Below are 16,988 nucleotides of genomic sequence, written 5' to 3'. Positions count from 1 at the left end.
ATATTGGATCAGCACATGGTGAGGCTAATTCTATTTTCTCCGCTGTATTAACTAAGGGTCTGCGTATCGAAACATATCGTATTATGATATGATACGATAAGGTATCGGAATGTGCATATCGTAAGTTTTTTTATATTACGATAATATCGTACCCAAAAAGTTTGCACGATAAAGTTTCGATATTTATCGATTCATTACGATATTTATCGGTCAATTACCTAAATATCGTAACTCATATCGTAACTCAAACGATAACGATACTTATCGATTCATTTCGATATTATTTTTTCCGACTAAAAAAATAATTTTTTTAAAAACCTAAATACTGTCATAAAATTGCTGACAAGTGCACTATTTAATGTAAAAAAAAGAAATAAACAAAACTTTATTTGTAATTTTGATTTTTTAATTTATTCAAGACTTAAGTTGAAGCAAAAAACAGCTAAAAACAAAAAATAATTTTTTACTTGATAAATTGTTGACGTGACATGTTTAACACGTTAAGGTTTGTGCCTGTGACTTAGGGTGGAATGCAAGAACCGAACTTCAAATTTGAAGTCGAACTTCAAACCTTAAGCGCGACTTGAGCGAATGCACAAAGCGAACTTCAACTCAAGTCAGACTTGAAAACCGCTAAAAATAGACCGTTTTCAAGTCTGACTTCAAACCAGACTTGAGAGAGCAAAAATTCCTTCCGAATGCAAGAACCCGACTTGAAATTTCAAGTCAGACTTCAAATCTCAAGTCTGACTTGAACGGAATGCAAGAAGCGAACTTGAACTGAAGTCAGACTTGAAAAACGAGAATTTTTGAATTTTCAAGTCATTTTTTCAAGTCTGCTCCAGACCAATCTTGAAACCAAACTTGAAAAAAAAAACAGACCGCCATTATCATTTTGCTGATGCGTAACAAAACTTTACTATTACTATATAACTTATTACAACCTTTGCAAATATGAAAATGAGTCTTTAACAAGCAAAAGTAGTTACTTGGGCATATTGACGTAATTAATTTAGAAGGTTACATTGTGAAAGTATATTTGTCAATGAATTCATTACAGAAAACTGAATACCAACATTGTGAAAACGTGTGTCTTTTAAAACATCCTGTAACTCGTATGTAATGATCCAACATGTCATATTTTGATGCCATTAGAAATGTTTATTAGCTTTTTGAAATGTCGAACTTCCTACCATTATAAAAGCTGTTGATTAAGGCACGTTTTTGTGATACAGTATAAAAGTAAATTCCATTTAGTAATAAACAGTTGCAGTTATACAAAGAAGTGATACATGTAAAAGGAGTAAAAGAGAATTCACGAGAAGGAGTAGTTATAATATGAAGTATTAAAAAAAAATTGTTTTAAAACGTTCAAAAATGAATCGGTATGAGCTGAATTTTAGAAGAAGAAGAAGAAGAAGAAGAAATATGCCAAATCTCATTCCAAGGTTTATTATTGACAGAGCCAATCCTTTAGAAGTTTATAATGATATAGAATTTAAAAGGCGCTACAGATTTTCCAAAGAAACCTTTTTAATATTGGCTAATGACATTATTAACAACAATGTTAGCAATCGAGGGTGCCCTCTTTCATCTGTACAACAACTGGCTATTGCATTTCGGTTTTATGCTACTGGTTCATTCCAAGTGAGTAGATATTCAAGAAATGGTATTAGACAATGGTACCTTTTTATTGTATTGTATTCTTATTGTATTCTTATTGTAGATTTTGTATTATGTTTTTAAATAACACCATTTTATAACAACAAATAAAGTAATCATATACTCAAGTAACAAAAAATAAAGAACTTCACATTTAAATTTGTATGATTTGATCTAATTAAGTACACTCTTTTAGAGAGTAATAGGAGATTTGGAGGAGCTGAAAGTTAATCAGTCAACTGTTTGTCGAGTAGTTAAAAACATTTCAATTCAAATTGCCAACAAAAGATATCAGTATATAAAGTTTCCAACAGAAGCTGATTCTTTGATAATTCAACAAAGGTGATTATAAGTTTTCATGGATATTTGCATTTTGCTATTTCATACAAACTCTAAAATTTTCTTTGATAACAAAAATATTTATATTTGTCAACCATTGTTTAGATTTTACCAAATTCAAAGATTCCCAGGATGTATAGGAGCAATTGATGGAACACATATTCCTATAATAAACCCTGGTGGAGAAAACCCAGAAATATATCGAAACAGAAAGGGTTTTTTTTTCTTTGAATTGCCAGGTCATTGCAGGTCCTTCAAAAGAAATTTTATCTGCTTGTGTTCAATGGCCTGGAAGTGTTCATGATTCACGAGTTTTTTCCAACTCAGCTATTAAAGAAGTTTTAGAAGCTCGCCAACATGTTCATGTTATAGGTGATTCTGGCTATCCTTGTAAACAATATTTAATGACACCTTTTTCAAACCCAAAAAATGAAAATGAAATCCAATACAATTACAGTTTGAGAAGTACACGTATGGCAGTTGAATGTTGTTTTGGTATATTAAAAAAACGATTTCCTTGTCTTAGCATTCCCTTACGAACTAAATTACAAAATTCCATAGCCATAATTGTATCCTGTTTTGTGCTTCACAACATTGCCCTTCTAGAAAATGATCATTGGGAAGACAATGAAATACAAAATAGCAATCAAGAAGATGGCGCTGAAGCATTTACAAGAGATATTTATGGAGAAGCAAAAAGAAATCAAATTGTGGACCAATTTTTTTAAAAAATCTTTTTTGTTTGTCTGATTATAGATAAAAGTTATATTTGCATATTATTTCAAAAAAAAAAAAATACATTTCAAATTAGTACTATATATCAAAAAACAATTTCACTAAGAAATAAAATAATAATTTAAAACATAAAATAAAAAACACCAGATCTGATGTCGTTTAAAAATAATTTTCCTCAATTAGAATAATTCTGTTGTGTTTTTTTTAATACTTATAACTGTGACAATTTTTTTTGGTAAATTTCCATTTTAATTTCATGTTCTTTTAGTTTGTATTGTTGCTTTTGCTGGAGTAAGTTTATTTTTATGTTAGCTATTTCTATTTGTTTTTGCATTAGTTTTTTATCAAGTTCATGAATTTCATTATATTGCTTTTTTTTCGATTTTTTTAGAGAGAGATATCTTTTTTAATGTTGAGCATTGTTCTTTTTCATGTGTTAATGAACCAGATGCAATCAAAGGCTCAGTAAAAGTTTTCTTTTCTGTTTCTATGATTGGCCCAATAGTATCAGAAGTCCTGTCTCCATATGTGATCTCCATTGACTCGTTTGAAATACCTATATAAATAAATAATATATTTAAATGATGAAAAATGTGTGTATATATATATATATATATATATATATATATATATGTATATGTATATGTCTATATATGTGTATGTGTGTGTGTGTATATATATATATATATATATATATATATATATATATATATATATATATATATATATATAGTTTTAGCATTGAGAAAACCAAGTTTGTTTAAAATAATTAGTTTTGTCAGTATTTGTAAAAAACCTTAATTTTCATTAAAATTTAAGAAAAAAGATAAAATTGAAAAATAAAATATGAAATTAAAAAAATAAATAAATATATAGTATTAAAAAGAAATAAAATTAAAAAATAAAATAAAATTACATTGCAGTATAGCATCATCCCCAAATGGTGTCAAAATAGGATTCAACGATTTTGGTGGTAATATCTGCAGAACGCTTTCAATTTCCTGTGACGGAACAGGAGTTTGACTAGGACCTCCGCCAGTTTTGTTTAGCTCTTTTCTTTCACTAAAATCCAAAGAATTGGTTAGAAAAACCCCATATTATTAACTTTAAAGTAATATCGACAAGAAAACATGTTGTAAAAGTCTGACAGAGAGAAGTCCAGCACTGTATAAACTTTACTGGTAACCATACAGTTTGGACAAGAAAATCATTGTCCCACAATTCATATTTTAATAACATTTTTCGATATAAATAACGTTTGTTAAATGTACACAAGACTTCTTTTAGATGTCTAAAACATGTCTTATGTTTACTGGGTGCTTGCCTATAAAAATAATCTTTGTTTTTTTTTCTTTATTTGGTACTTACAAATCAACAAATTGTTTTGCTTTTTGCTTTGAGTTCATCCAGCATTTCTTTAGTTCTTTTTGATCTCTTTTAACTCCGATGCCTTGGCTGTTGAATAATTGCGTTATTTCTTCCCACAAAGATTTTTTTTTTTTTAAGGGAGACATTATCCGTTTTCTTTTCTTCGATGTCTTTGTAGTCTTTGATTATATTGATCAAAAGTGATTTTTCTTGCTGACTGAAAATTCGTCTTTTAGAATTCATTTTACAAATATTTACAAAGTAAGCAAAAAGTCTATAGTGGATATGCATTTTGAAATTTTTGTTCTTTTATATGATGAGCAATTCCGATCATAAATATTTACGACAAAATTTTCATTTTGATAAAAGGAAACAGAATAGGCAGTAAACAAAAAAACAGACTATAATAACACATTTATTTGTTATCTTTTCCTTTTCACTGCTTTAAAGTTGTAAAAGTGTCATGATTAACTAAACTAATACCTGTAGTTAAATTGTAATTTATATTGTCATATAATTTATATATTGATCGTATATTATACAAATATCATTAAACGAATTTGTTTCAGTAAAAGGTTTTTCCCGTAAAAAAAATCCATTACCGCTATTGGTTGCGAAGTGCATTTTCCGATAAACGCCCTAAATTCAACGCCTCGACTATTTTTCAAGTTCGACTTTCTCAAGCACGAACTTGAAATTTTCAAGTCTCGTTTACGCATTCGCTCAAGTCAATTTTTCAAGTCTGACTTGACAAAGTCGAACTTGAGATTTCAAGTCGAACTTGACTCAAGTTCGGTTCTTGCATTCCACCCTTAATCTCAAAGTCAAGGTTTATTGAAATCACTAAATCACTACATGGCAAATTTTATAAACTTTAAGCAGTAAAAAAAACCAATGACGCCACTAAGGCAATGAACCAATTTAAGTTAGTCATCCATTTCAACTGCTGATGTAAGAGTTGAAGTAGGAAGTCCCTGACTTGAAGCAGCTGAGTTCTGAGAGTTATTGGTAGAAGCCTCTTCAAACAATTCTTCTTTTTCATCCCGACTGGTTAGAAGCCATCTTTTGATCTGGATCTTAGGGTAGTTTTGCTGAATGTACAACAATTTTTCAACTTGTTCAGGCTGCAATTTTGTTCTTTTATAAGAGACAATTCCACCACCGGCACTAAAAGCTCTTTCTGAAGATGCTGAGGAAGCAGGTACACATAGCCATTTTTTAGCAGCTTGACCAAGGAGAGGAAATTTGTATTTATTTGCTCTCCAAAATTCCAGCACGTCCACACCAACAACCCCTGGGAGTTTTTGAAATATTTCCCATTCAGTGACAATGTCCGACTTTGGAGGTGGAGCCGGACCAGAATAGGAAGTCATAAGTGCAGGAGCTTCTTCCATTCCAACATTATAGAAAGGATCATCTTCCGAAACATGACCTTGGATTTCAGCATGTAACCGTTCATTAAATAATGTTGTTGCAGCAATCCATTCCTGATAAGCATTGGATTGAGTAATCAGTGCCTCATAGGCTTCATCAAATCCACCCAGTTTTTTCAGAGCTCTTCCCTTGTACAAGGGATTAAGCAAGTTGGCAACGGAGTAAAAAAGGTTTTGACAACCAATGTCCGGAAAACGAACATCCAAGTTTTCCACCAGCTTTTGGTGAAACATTTGTGCTGTTGGTGATCCCGCACCAGCCTTGATGAAATCCAGGCATTTGTGCCTCAGTCTATAAATGTTTGAGATAACGAGGTGAATGCTTACTTCTTTGTCTGCAGAGAAACATTCTGAAATCTCAGCAACTCTCCTCAGAATAGGCAAAATTTCGTCATAAAGATTGAATTCATCTTCTGAAGGAATGACTGGAGCTAGTTTGGTGTCATCTTTTCCAGGAATGTCTCTAATGGAGCTGAGGATACGACGCATTTTTACAATGCTTTCCAACATCATAAAAGTTGAGTTCCAGCGTGTTTTCACAGGAGTGATGATTTTCACAAATTTCAACTTATCCTTGCTAACAACATCACTGTCATCAAGCAACAGCTTTAGCTAAAAATTAAAATAGAATCATAAGAAACATAACATAAAAGTTGATTAGTACTATTTACTATAATAAAAAACTGATATTAACTATGTTATGTTTTTACTTTTTAAATGTTAACATTTTATCAGTTGAAAAATTTTGTCTCACAAAGTGTACTAAGAAGTTTATATTGCGCTTGTATTGTATTAAACTATAAACTAAATTACTATAAAAGCGAAAAAAGATATTAAACTAGTTACCTCTTTTTTAATTCTTTGCTCAGACAAAGATGACTTGTGGCATCTTGAACTTAATTCAGTTGCTCTTTGGATTGCTTCGTGAAGATCCAAACTGTCAAAGCCTTTTGTTTCTTTGACAGTTGCTTCAACTGCCAAATTCAAAAGATGATCAGCACACAAAAGAGATGCATCTACAAAATTGCACTTGTTAATTGCCGCCTTCATATTAGCGGCTGAATCATGGACACACACAACGGACGAAACTCCATTATTTCCGGCCAACTCTGAGACATTCCTGAAAAGCAAAGTAAAATTAGTTGTTTGCTTTTTGATGTTTTAAAATATAAACTAATACTTTTGTTGTTATTTTAGATATAAATAAAAGTGATAATTTGTGACATTAACTTTAAACTAAATGGCGGATTTTGCTTATCTTAATAATTCAAACGATTAACTTAATTTACAGAAATTTTAACGTAATAAAAATTAAATACTAAAACATACTTATCCAGACGAAGAGCAATGGCTTCAGCTGTATGTCGTCCGGAAAACGGAGAAACTCCAATCACAAACATCCTTAATCGGAAGTCTTCACTCACATAGTGCAATGTACTGGCTTGGTATGCATCATTGTTTCTACTTTGCCAGAGGTCAGTTGAGATTGCAAATCCAGCGGTCTTTGGCAATTCCTCCTTTAGAATGTCATCCACACAGATTTTCACATTTTTGTACAACAACGGCAACCTAAAGTTAAAATAAAAAATTATTGGTATTTCTCGTTACATATCAATTTGGTTACCTACTAAGATAACCCAAAAAAAAATTGGTGTGGATTGGTCTTAAAAAAGTAGCTTTTTAAAAAATTTAGTTCTCTTGGAACTCCCATTGAATTGACTCCCCACAATAAAATTTTATTTAAAACAATTAAAATTTTTCGTACTTGAACCGGGAGTATGTTGTTGCAGCCTTCACATTCATTTTTGGGTTGCAGTAGTGAACAAAATCTTTAAAAGCTTCATGTTCAACCAAAGAGAATGGCAAATTTAAACGGGCCAAAAACTTGACAATTTCAATGTCTCCTCTGAGCTGCTCGTTGTCTTGTGGCTTGAATTTGACCCAATGCTTTAGATTTTGGACCTTTTCTGCTGATGGTCCGGAAAGTCTTCCTCGTTTAACTCTACTGCTCAACATTAATGGTGTCTTATCATCTCGGACCTGCTCATAAGCCTCGTCTTCATTGTAGGTCTAAAAATTAATATGAAACCCATTAAAATACCTAATATTGAAACATTCATCAGAATTTATCAAAAGTTATTGATATTTATCGTTAAATCTTGTTAAATCTTGGTATTGTAATAGTTATAATAACTAACACATATGAAAATAAAAGTTAATATTTAAATTAAAAAAGTAAAAACCTTTGTAAACTTTATTGCACCTGTTTTAACTCATCAAAAGCAACATGGCGATTTTCCTCCAGGGCTGCAAACTGAACAGGATGCTTCCTTGTCAAATGTGATCTCATGCCAGATGTGTTCCTGTCCGCCAACTTGCAAATTGCAAAACAATACTTGCATTTTGCAGTAACAAGTCGCTCTTCATCTGGTGTAGTACTGACCTCTTCATCAAAGTGATCCCAAATTTCGCTCCTTGACCTTGGCATTCTTCAAAATGTTGTTCAATTACAAATTTAATACTAATTCAAACTAAAATTTTAATATCTTTCCTTATAAAAAAAAATTTATTTTAAGGGCCTAATTATGTACATCTAAGTAATTTAAAGAGTATCCCAAAAACTTTTTCCCAGAGAGTTTTTAAAAACGTTTTTATTACAATTAGCTAGTTAATTTCGGTTCAGTAGAACCGTAATTAAAACCGTAACCAAAACCGAAACCGAAGTTTGAGTGAAGCCGAAATCGAAACAATCTGAAACATGAAAGCCAAATCAATATCAAAATAACATGAAATAACTATTTTACTTAACAGTGTCTCATAACTCATTACAAAAACTTATATATTATTCAAATGCATCTATCTATCGATCGATATTGTAGTTTTCTCGCAACACATCGATGAGATGACAATAATATTCTCTTCAAACAAATACCTATCTTTACAAATTTAGTCCTTCTTTTATACCAGACAATATCCCTCAAAAACGTCATAAAAACCAACAAGATTACGGAATTAATAATTTTGATAGTTGTTACAAACAACTATCAAAATTATTAACATAACGTTCTAACAAATTTCGCAACGGAACAACTTATCTCTATATATATCTCTATAGAACAATCCAACTGTTTATTTTTTTAAATAAAAACATACCGTTGTGTGACCTAACAAAGTCCTATGCTTTAAGAAAGTCCTAAATTAAAAATTGACAAATTTTGAAGATTTTTGTTATTATTATCAAATATATATATATATATATATATATATATATATATATATATATATATATATATATATATATATATATATATATATATATATATATATATATATATATATATATATATATATATTTGATAATAATAACAAAAATCTTCAAAAACTCCATAACTATGACATTTTTTTATCATTCAAATTTGTTTGAATAAATAAATATTTGAAAAAATAAAATAGATTTGTTTTTGTAATGATTTATGGGACATAAGGCATTTGAACGATCAGTATGTAACATGATTTGATAAAAAATAGAACATGTGAAAATATTTTAATATTTGATGATCGCTTAAAGAATGATTTGAGAATAGTAACTTGATTCAATTGTCACGTGATTTCAATTAATAATTACTTCAATTTTTGTAATTGATAATTGATTTACCCACAAACGATTAAAACATCAATATAATTAGGAAATCATCATGATCCCACACTAAATAAAAACAAGTTTTCTAAACTTAAAGAAAAAACCTCCCTATAAAAAGTTTTGGTTCATTACAGTAGTAGTTTGAACCGTAATTTTGCCCGAAACAGAATAAGTAAAAGGTTGTCGAAGCAGAAATTTTGAATTCGGTTTCGGCCGAAACCGGTAGCGAAAGTTTCCATTCGCTACAATTAGCGGCAACATTTCAGCTAGACGATATTTTAATCACATAAGTATTTTTTATTATTAGAAAAGCGGACTTTAATAATGAGTTTTAATCGAATAAACCACAATTGTTACGAATATTTAAAGAATAACTTTTTCTTTTTTAAAAATATAAAAATATTTTGGAGCGCTTACCGTGGTGTGACCTAACAAAGTCCTATGCTTTAAGAAAGTCCTAATTTAAGAAATGACAAGTTTCGTATACATAAAATAAACATTTAAAGAAAAAAATTTAGTTATTTTATCTAACTAGATATCTAGTTTAAACAACAGAATTATTTTCCGCAAATGATTCTTTTATATATACGAAATTTGTCAATTTTTAAATTAGGACTTTCTTAAAGCATAGGACTTTGTTAGGTCACACCACGGTATGTTTTTATTTTAAAAAATAAACAGTTGGATTGTTCTCCTAACTGCCTGAGCCGTTTTTAACAACTTAATCTAAAAAACGGCGTTAAAAAATGGGCGATTATTATTTTTTATCAATATTTTAATCAATAAATTGAGAAAATATATTGCAAAATATTTTAACTTAACATTTAGTTAAATCTAATACAAAATATTGTAAAATATCTAATATAAAACAACTTAACATTTAGTTATATCTAATACAAAATTTTGTAAAATATTGAAAAGTTTTGAAAACCAAACGATATTTTATCGGAACGTATCGTACATATCGAAACTCAAAAATATCGTTATACAATTTTTATCGGCAAATTATGCGATATTTATCGCTAAAAGCGATAATGATATCGTGCATATCGGAACCCAAACGATATTTTATCGGAATCATATCGTAACATATCGGATATACCAATTCATATCGAAACCCATTATCGTAAAAAATATCGGTTAGTTTCGATATTTCGATAACGATACGCAGATGCTTAGTATTAACTTAGAAATAACCAAGCGTAATCATGTTTTATACTTTGCGAATTGCGCATGTCAAAGTTATATAATGGCCAGTCTTACTCAAAATATACTCAAACTTAATGGAATATAAAAAATAAAAAGATTTAGATTAAATTTTTTTATTTGACAGAATGTTTTTTGAGTAGAATTGGGTTTGAACATCACACTTTTTTTTCACCAAGGTAAACAACAAAATATTAAATCAAATAAAACTACTGAATTTTTGATAATGAAGTTTTAAATCATTTCAATTTTCTCACTTGTTTGCATATCTTTGAAGCTGTTAACTTCAATCAAGTGTTAAATTGTGTTTAGTCAAGTAACTTTGACACAGCATGCTATTTTAATTGTTTTTTTGTAAGCACATTTTGGACCTATAGGCTAAAAGTATTGATTGTGAACTTGACCTTTTAAAGGTTCACTTAACTTGATAATCAAATGTTAACAAAAATTAAATAAGTGTTATATGTGTCTTTTGCAAAACAAAAAATTTACAGTTATTGTTAATATTGTTCAACAGATGCAAGCTACTTTGATAACCATTTAGTTGCATCATGTTATTACCAAAACGTTTTGAGCTGAGGTTTTGATATTCTAATGTCAATAAGTCTAAGATTAAACTTTTGTGGAAAAGATTTTGGTTATTGCTTTTTTTTGTTTTTTCTTAAAAAGAAGAAAAAAAAAGAAAAGATGTTTGAATAAAAAATTATCTACTAGAAAATGTTCTATTGTATACATACCTATAATTTTTAGGAAGATAAAAGTTGGAGATAAAACTATGGTGCATCTACTATTTCTTTTTATTGTTGTAAATTTATCATCAGTTGCATTTGGTGATTTGGGAGATTTGCGATGCAAGTGTATCTGCCCTAAAGAAGGACATAATTCTACAAATATTTTTGTTGTGAACAACATAACAGAGCCAGGTGAATGCACTTGTGAGAATGTAGTTATGAGAGGTGAAACATTTTGCTTAAAGTGTGAATGCAAGTTTGAAGCTCGTAACTCTTTACTTATCAAAGTTATCATTATTTTTGTCCTAACAACAATCGTCCTTCTCTATGTCTACATGGTGGTGGTATTTATCCAGTCAAAATGTAAATCATCAAAATTAAGTGTAACATCAGATGAATTACAAGAAAAGCTAAAAGAGCCTGCTGTCAAACAAAAGAGTACCCCAATAAGTAATCTATATCAAAAAATTACTGATTGGCAAAACACTGTAGACGAACAAAGAGACTATGTTTATGGAAAAAGAAGTGTTTTAAATTAATGCTTGTAAAATCAAGAGGTTGCAATTTTTATTGCGTTTGTTGTTTTAGTATTTTTCTTGTTTTATTGTTTTGTATAAATTTAATTTGTTGCTCCACTGTAAGTATTTTTGATTTGTGTTTGCTAAAAAATAAAGAGATGTTTTTGTTTCAAATTGTTATTATTCTCAAGTAAGTTAAAGTTTTAAAAATTTCATTTGATGAGCTGATTATTTGCAAAAAAATTTTTTTTTTCTCTAAAAAAAATGTAAATTTATTATTTTTTACTAATGTGTTTTAGTATTTTTCACTGATTTAAAATTTTTAGTAATAAGTTTGTTGTTTATTTCTCAACCAGTTAGATTCTTAGTGAAGTATTTATATTTTATTTACTGAGTTGTCATATGAAGTTGACTTGTGCATTGTAATACAACATTGTTATCTAAAAAAAAAATTTTTTTTTTTTCAAAAAAAAAGTTTAAAATTTACCAAGATTAAGTGCTGTAATTTAATTATTATGAAAATAATGCTGCTCAATACTTAAATTCTTTTATTGGTTTTAAATCTTTTTTTTTTTCTTTTTTTTTTTTTTATATATATCTTTGTTAAAAAGGATTTTGATTTTAAATTCTTCAACACAAAAGTTAGTGTTGTTAGGACTTTGAAATTATTTGCCTGTCAGCTAAATCGATTAATGTATTTTTCAAAGTCAACCAAACTCAACTAATACATTTTTAAAATTGACTAAGTCGATTTAGTCGCAATATTTAAATAAAAATTTTTATTATAATCATATACTTTAATGTTGCTTGACAATTTATTTTTTAGATGCTATGAAGCGAATAGAACTTTAGGAGAGTAAACAAAAATACTGGGTGGTATTTAATACTGTTACAATACTGTAAATGATAAAGAGCATTTTCTTTGTTCAATTTTAATTCATCTAATCTATTACATGAATTAAAATCAAATAAACAAAATAAAACGGAAGTTACTATCACAGAGTAAAGAAAAAAACACAGATGGGCATTTTAAATCATTTTTCACAACAATTAAAGCAAAAAATTTAACTAACAAAAAAAGGTGGCGTAGATAAGTGGGGGCAGATGGGTGGCTAAACTTTTTGGGGTGGCAGGTTTATGAAACGTTTTTGCATCCCCAACTGAGTACTATAAGACACTATTTAACATTTTGTTTTAAAAAGCATCAACTGGTTACTATAATGAGAAAAAGGAAACAGTGGTGTTACATGTAGTAAGCTAAGTGTTAAGTCTATGTGATACAGCAAATTAGGTTCAGATATTTTGTTGAATTAAAAAAACCGCTATGAATGATATTCGGTACGCATGACTCAATCTTTATAAGTAATTTATCTTTACAAGATAAACTACTTGTAAAGATATATCTTTACTAATTGGTCGGCATTATAACAATATTAAAAATTTATAAAGTAAATGTGAAAAAATTGAAATAAGGATATAAGGGTGATTACTCGATTATTCGATTTTTCAAAGTCGACTAATTTCGACTAGTCGATTTAGCCGAAGTCGATAACAACACTAACAAAAATTTATTCTTATGTTCAACCCCCCCCCCCCCCCTCTAAACAATAAAAATGAACAATGTACTAATTTTTAAAATTTGTAAACCATTAGATGAGCAATTGAGTTCCTTTTTACAAAATGCTTAGATATGTAAATTTTACCATTAGATGAGCATTGGGGTTTCTTTTTGCAAAATGCTTAAACCTTAAATAAAGAAGTCATTCTACGGCGAGTTAAATTATTTGTCTCCACTTTTTTAACTAAACCACTAACATATTTTAACACCAGGAGTCTTAGTTGTAAAAATTAAATCTCAGTTGTGTGTTTATATTGTTGTATATGCTGTGTTATACGTTTCAAAGCAGCTGGATAAGAATCTCTTCATTGTTGTTTTTAAGCAGACTTAATCGTTGCTCTTGCATTAAATAGCAATCAAACTTTCAGTTTAATTTAAAACTGAAAATATCGCATTGGCATTATTTCATCATCTCATTATTTCAGTGTAAAAAGTGTCTCTTTGATTGTAGTAGTTTCTATCATTTCTCAAGTAATTTGAAAAATCTGATTGGTTATTAATTTTCAAAAAATATTTGTTTTGGTACTTTTTTGTTTAGGAATATTTTTAAATGTCATTTTTTTAAATACATTTTTACTTGTTTACTAAAAAAAGGTCTTAAAATTAATTAACGGGGCGTCTTTGCAGTGATTCATTTCGCGCAGTTCGGAGTAAAACTGTGGCAGTATTAGCGTTTTTCAATAATTCATCATTGGTAGTGATTGTTCTGGTGAACAATCAAAAGAAAAATTTAGAAGAAATTCTCTTCATTAAACATGGATCACCTCGAAATTCAATGGAGACTAGTATAAAAACCCTTATTTTTCCTTACAAAAAAAAAATTCACATTTAACCAAAAAATTATTCCGCGTTACTTTTACATTTATCTTATTCCGTTAAATAGTTATAACAAAGGTATATTACAACTGAAACTCCCCCCCCCCCCCTCTCCTATTCTCAAATTAGACAAGACAGAAATATTTCTTGCTTTTTATTATTTATTATTTTCTATGTTTTTTTGTTTTTTTGTTTTTTTTTTGCATAATTCAGCACTGATTTGATTGTTGATGTGAATGTTGTGTTTTACTTTTACTTTATTGTAAATATAATAAATAATTCTCTTTCTTTTCCCTGTTATCACTTCTTCTAAACACTTTAAAATACCACTGTTGATTAAAGAGAAAAAGAGGATGAAGTTTAGCAATCTAGTGAACCTCTGTTTGCTTACCAACAGGAACTTGAACTTTCAAAAGCTTTTTCAGAACTGCTTACATACAAATTAAAAGAATGGAATCAATTAGCACAATAAAAGAAAAGATTTACAGCTAGGAACTTACAGTATGAGGAACATTGCTCTAGTACCTGTAGAAACTGTTTTTCTACCTCCATTTCGAATAGTATTGAGCTCAATAAATCACGAGCTTCATGTCACACAAAGTTGAGAGGTGCTCTGTTTTGGTTAGTAAATATTTTTTCTAGCTTTTAGAGCCCTTTTTTCCTGTGACCAAAAAAAAATCGAATACATTCATTAACATGGATTTAACTTCGGATAGCTTTGTTTGCATCAATCAAAAAATCATATAAATTTGACGTTAAGTTGTATAACTTCATAACATCGCCATGTAATATGCTTTACTTAATTAAGTTACCAGTGCCAACTGCTTCCAGTTCATCTTCTGCCTCTTTAACTCCTTGGCAGCTTCTGCCTCATCTGGTGTCTTTTGATTTTGTCACATTTCGATGAACTCATCTTTATAGTTGGACCGCAGGTGACCACTCAGGGTCGATGTTAAACTAGAAATCATCTTTAGGCCCTTCTTGCAAATGTTACACACATCATATTGAATTCACAAATCAAATATAGTAAATAAATGTTTTTGTTTTTTTATATATGAGAATCGTGTTTACAAAAAACTAGTACTAGAATCCCCAAAATCTTAAGAAACTATTAGTATTAAGTTACTTTTTGATAAGAAACTTATTTCATTAAGAGTTCGAGGAATATTTTCTTGTATGTGTTCTAAAAATCTATCTAAAATTATCTGCAAAGTGATTAGCAAAGTGATGACCATGCCCCGATCCCATCAAAACTCCATGTCAGGTCAATATTAAATATTTTTTTCTAATGAGTTAAACTGCGAAGTTAATATTTTTGTTTAAATTGGCTAGCTGCTCCATCCGAAAATATCTGCACTGATGTAATGCCTGGGGAATTTTCTAAAACATTTTGCAATATATAATTCAAGAACACAAACACAGTGTTTTTTAAGAGGAGTAATGTATGTGAGACAATGACACTTCTTTTTCATCACCTGAGTACCATGAGTACAAAGTGAAAATAGTAAAAATTGTTGATGAGCATTCTGAATCTCATCCTGTTAACAAAGTTGTAATTTTCAACAAAGTCAGCGTGGATGACAGCTGTTGAATCATTTACGTTGCGTTTTGCTAGTTGAAATGCCAAATCCTGTTTCTTTTTTACATACGTGTACACAGAGAATTGTTTTATCATGTCTTTTAACTCAAAAACACAGCGCCAAGCGTTCTATAAAATTGTTTGCCTATAACCTTCGCCTTCTCATATCTATTATCAGACAATGTCGATTGAATAAAGTTAACCGCAAAATCGATTCTTTCAGGAACAAATTCTTCTAGTTTGAGTTTACACAAAACAAATTCACAATCCATACATTTCTTGTCGGTCTGACCACAAGCAATCTGGGCGAGAAAATCCGAAAATGATGCACTAAGTTAAGAATGTATTTATAGCAAGAAGGAGGCAGACATTCTCATGGTAAATGCAAACACACATTGTGTAGTATTTTGTCATTGAGTTTAACATGAGGAGGTCTAAGCTAACAAAATTTTGATTTGCCAAATAATACACAATGCATGGGTCGGCAAAAAAAGACCATGAATATGACTTAGTAACATGAGCATATTTCTGGCTTGCACATGACTTTTAGTTTTCAAACCCTTCTTACAGTTCTTTTTAATCACAACACATTTGATAGGACACATCATCACTGCAATGAAATAACCGTCTCCTTAGTTTCATCACCAAGGTCTCTCTTGGATATTGGGTTTGGTGTTGAATTATTTACAATTAAGTCCTCTACTTTTGTAATAACTGAAACAAGTTATTTTCTTTTTCTTGGAAATTCTGAAAGAGATTTTTGTACGCGTTTTAAAACTTTACCCAAAAGAGAGGAGTGTAGAGTGCGTCAGTTGATTGCCCCATAGTGACATTCGTAGTTTGTATTAAATTTATGGCACTTATATTGGCCCTTTTTTTGTTTGCTTGTCTCCCCTTCAATACTCTTTTTCTTTCTTACTTTAAACCGTTTAATTTGAGCACTAATCATATCGAGCATTCGTTTCTTTCTGGTTATTCTTTTCCAACGTTACATCCGGCACGGCAGTTTATTCGATAATTACAGTATTTATTGAAATGATTTTTTTATTACAAATAAAATTTAGTGAACATAGGGAACTACTCTATTTCTTAACTTTTTGTTACTTTTTTGGTGTCAAATGCAACGCATAAAGTATACAGAATAGAAATCTGATTCATATACGAATGACTAAGAGTTAGTAAGACATCCTTAGCGAACTTATTTATTATGTATAAATGAAGTGTATAATCCACTTAAAAAGATACTTTCTTTAACGAGCAACACATAAAATACTTTAGTTAAAGAGGAAAGACTTTGTAAAATTGTACGCGAAATGTTGCCTTTCAGCTTATACTTTATTGTT

The 16,988-nt window shown here is 29.7% G+C and overlaps 2 protein-coding genes across 2 annotated transcripts; one reads left to right on the top strand and one right to left on the bottom strand.

Annotated features, from left to right (window-relative positions):
* Positions 1–3,051: 3,051 nt before the first annotated feature.
* LOC145188936 (uncharacterized) lies at positions 3,052–4,702 on the bottom strand. Its single transcript, XM_080065449.2, has 3 exons — positions 4,105–4,702; positions 3,653–3,798; positions 3,052–3,292 (listed from the first exon to the last, which is right to left on the bottom strand). The coding sequence occupies exons 1-3, from the start codon at positions 4,248–4,250 to the stop codon at positions 3,099–3,101; spliced, it is 486 nt and encodes a 161-aa protein (XP_079921575.2). The 5' UTR covers positions 4,251–4,702; the 3' UTR covers positions 3,052–3,098.
* Positions 4,703–10,423: 5,721 nt separating this feature from the next.
* Positions 10,424–12,175, top strand: LOC145194243 (transmembrane protein 9B-like). The gene is made up of 2 exons (XM_080071876.2): positions 10,424–10,562; positions 11,134–12,175. Exon 2 carries the CDS (start codon positions 11,159–11,161, stop codon positions 11,651–11,653), a length of 495 nt encoding a protein of 164 aa, XP_079928002.2. The 5' UTR covers positions 10,424–10,562; positions 11,134–11,158; the 3' UTR covers positions 11,654–12,175.
* The last annotated feature ends 4,813 nt before the right edge of the window (positions 12,176–16,988 follow it).

This window comes from Hydra viridissima, unplaced genomic scaffold (genome assembly GCF_058129835.1).
Source record: "Hydra viridissima isolate aposymbiotic clone 2 unplaced genomic scaffold, HvirCarnegie_v1 scaffold_2, whole genome shotgun sequence".
Lineage (NCBI taxonomy): Eukaryota > Metazoa > Cnidaria > Hydrozoa > Anthoathecata > Hydridae > Hydra > Hydra viridissima.
This window is presented reverse-complemented; position numbering and strand designations above follow the sequence as displayed.